This window comes from Athene cunicularia (genome assembly GCF_003259725.1).
Source record: "Athene cunicularia isolate RWA chromosome Z unlocalized genomic scaffold, athCun1 chrZ_part2, whole genome shotgun sequence".
Taxonomy (NCBI): domain Eukaryota; kingdom Metazoa; phylum Chordata; class Aves; order Strigiformes; family Strigidae; genus Athene; species Athene cunicularia.
In genome coordinates this window covers 16,657,284-16,659,858 of record NW_020799143.1, presented here as the reverse complement: position 1 = coordinate 16,659,858, position 2,575 = coordinate 16,657,284, and the positions used below count along the sequence as shown (strand labels likewise).

The window sequence follows — 2,575 nt, the reverse complement described above, 5'->3', positions numbered from 1 at the left end:
CCCAGTGCTGGGAAGGAGAAAATGAAGCAAAAGGCTCAAGAATTCCAATAAGGACAGGGAGGGGTCACTCACCCATTATGGTCACAGGCAAAAGATAAGCTCGTTAGGGTAAGAAAAAAAAAAGACATCATGTTAATTCAAAACACTAACAACAATGACACAACAGACAGAATGCCTTAAAAACACCTTCCCCCACCCCTCCCTTCTTCCTGGGATCAGTTTTGTTCCCAATATCTCTACCTCCTCCCTCAGTGGCACAGGATGGGGGGTGCAGATAGTTTGCCGCTTCTCCCTGCAAGGGGGGGAAAACACTCTTCCTCATTCTTCCCCCTGTACCACGTGGCTCCCCTCTCATGGGAGACAGTCCTCCACAAGCTTTCTCCATCTTTAGTCCTCCCCATAGAATGCATTCTTCTCAAGATGCTTCAGCGTGTGTCACCTCCACATGTTGCAGTCCTCCCAATGCCAAACTACAACAGCAGGGCCTTCTTCCCATATAGTCCTGGGGGTCCTCCACAGGCCACAGGAGTATCTCTGCTCTTTCAGTGACCTCCATGAGTGGCAGTTGGGGGGTCTCCCTGCCATCTCACCACAGGGGGGGCTCTCTGCTCCAGCACACCTTTTCCCCTTCCTCCTCCCTCCTTCCACTGACCTCAGTGTTCGCATAGGTATCCTTCTCATAATACCTCCTCACAAGTCCCCCAACTCTCTCTCAGGTTCCCCTTCTTAAATGCATTATAGCTGAGATGCAGCCACATCATTAATTGGCTCAGCCTTGGCCATAGGTAGGTCTGACTTTGAGCCAGGGGAGCTTTTGATAAGCTTCTCACAGGGGCCACCACAGTATTCCCCTCCCCTGCTACCAAAAACTCTGCCACACAAACCTAGCACACCATGGAAAATTTCTGCATCCTCAACAAATTTTAGCAAGGACTTTCAGAGCTCTATCATCCATGGTACATCATTTGTTCTGAGCCTGGATCCACCAGTTTAATTTCTATTTCTTTATATTACATTTCTCTATTAAATAAATGTTCCTCCTGCCTTCTCCACACACCCTTGATTTTACACACCTCTATCATAATGTATTGGGTTTATGTGGCAAAGTTTTGGTAACTGGGCTGCAAGAGTGGCTTCTCTGAGAAGATGCCAGAAGCTACTCTCATGTGATACAGAGCCAGTGTCACCAGCTCCAAGACTGACCCCACCACTGGCCAAGGCTAAGCCCATCAGCAGTAGCATGTCTATGATAACATACTTAAGAAAGGGTAAGAAAAGCTGTGCAACAGCTGTGTGTGAGAGAGAGTGAGAAAATGTGAGAGAAAGAGTCCTGCAGACACAAAGGTCAGTGAAGAAGAAGGAGTGGGGGTGTTCCAGGCACCTCTGATCTCTACTTCACAGCAGAGATTCCCCTGCAGTCCATGAAGAAGACTGTGGTGGAGCAGACTGTTCCCCTGCTAGCCCACAGATGACCACAGTGGAGCAGATATTCACACTGCAGCCCATGGGGGACCCCACACCGGAGCAGGTGAATGTGCCCTTAGAGAAGCTTCAGCCCGTATAGAGCCTATGCAGGAGCAGGCTCCTGGCAGCAGCTGAGGCCCATGGGGCACACACACTGGAGCAGTCTATTCGTGAAGGACTGCACCATGTGGAAGGGACCCATGCTGGAGCAGTTCATGAAGAACTGTGTTGGGAGATAATGGACATATGAGCAATCCTGCATGTGTGCATGCCTCGGCAAGGACATGACAAGGACATAGCCCTGAAGGGAGAATTCAGAAAACAAACAACTCCAGGAGATGGGTTGGGCGGAGAAAGACATTGAGTTTGGGGCTTATTATCCAATCGCAAGAAGGCTTGAAGAGCGTGGACAAAGCTGACTATCCAATCATAAGGATTGTACCACATACCATTCATGTGCACAGGAGAAAGCATTATAAAAGGGCTTGTTTACCTTCAATAAATTGACATTATTTGATCATACTGGTTGTGTGTGTGTCCATATCTCCTGCAAAATGGTGTCCATACAGAGACCCTCAAGATTGACACAAATCTTCAATGAGGACTTGACAGAGGTGCAATCTAGGGTGGAAAGCTGGTCGAAACTAATTGAGACTCTGCCCCAGAGTCTGAAGGTGAGAAGCAGTGCGCTGTAATTTGGGTTGAAGATCCACGAAAAGAAGCGGCAGCCGGGGAAGAATGGGGTCTACACTCAATAAAGACCAGCAAGTAGTGGTGAAAGTCCTCCGAAATATCCTCTCCATGAGAGGGATAAGTCCACCCTGAAAGGCTTGGTAAAATGGAGCCGGGAAAGAGGACTTATCTCCAGTGCAGATCTCACATTTGAGATATCTAGCGGGGAATCCATAGGAAAACAGCTTTGGGACACAATCAGTGAGGGGAGAAGGTCAGCAGAAGTGAGCGGCTATCCCATGCTCTGGAAGCTGATCCGCCAGACAATGGAGGAGCTGAGTGGCAACCGCGTGGTTGTCGCTTCCACCTTTGCAGCTGTAGAAGTGGCTTCTAACCCTGATATACCGCTTCCAGTGGCTGCACCGTTAACAGATCCCAT

The 2,575-nt window shown here is 48.9% G+C and overlaps 1 protein-coding gene across 1 annotated transcript in view; it reads right to left on the bottom strand.

The window, feature by feature from the left end:
- The window catches only part of LOC113489961 (guanine nucleotide-binding protein subunit alpha-14-like), a 56,537-nt gene extending 53,962 nt beyond the window's left edge, over positions 1-2,575 (bottom strand). The window contains 1 exon segment of the mRNA XM_026866045.1: positions 2,484-2,575. Within this exon segment, the coding sequence (XP_026721846.1) occupies positions 2,484-2,575 (92 nt within the window).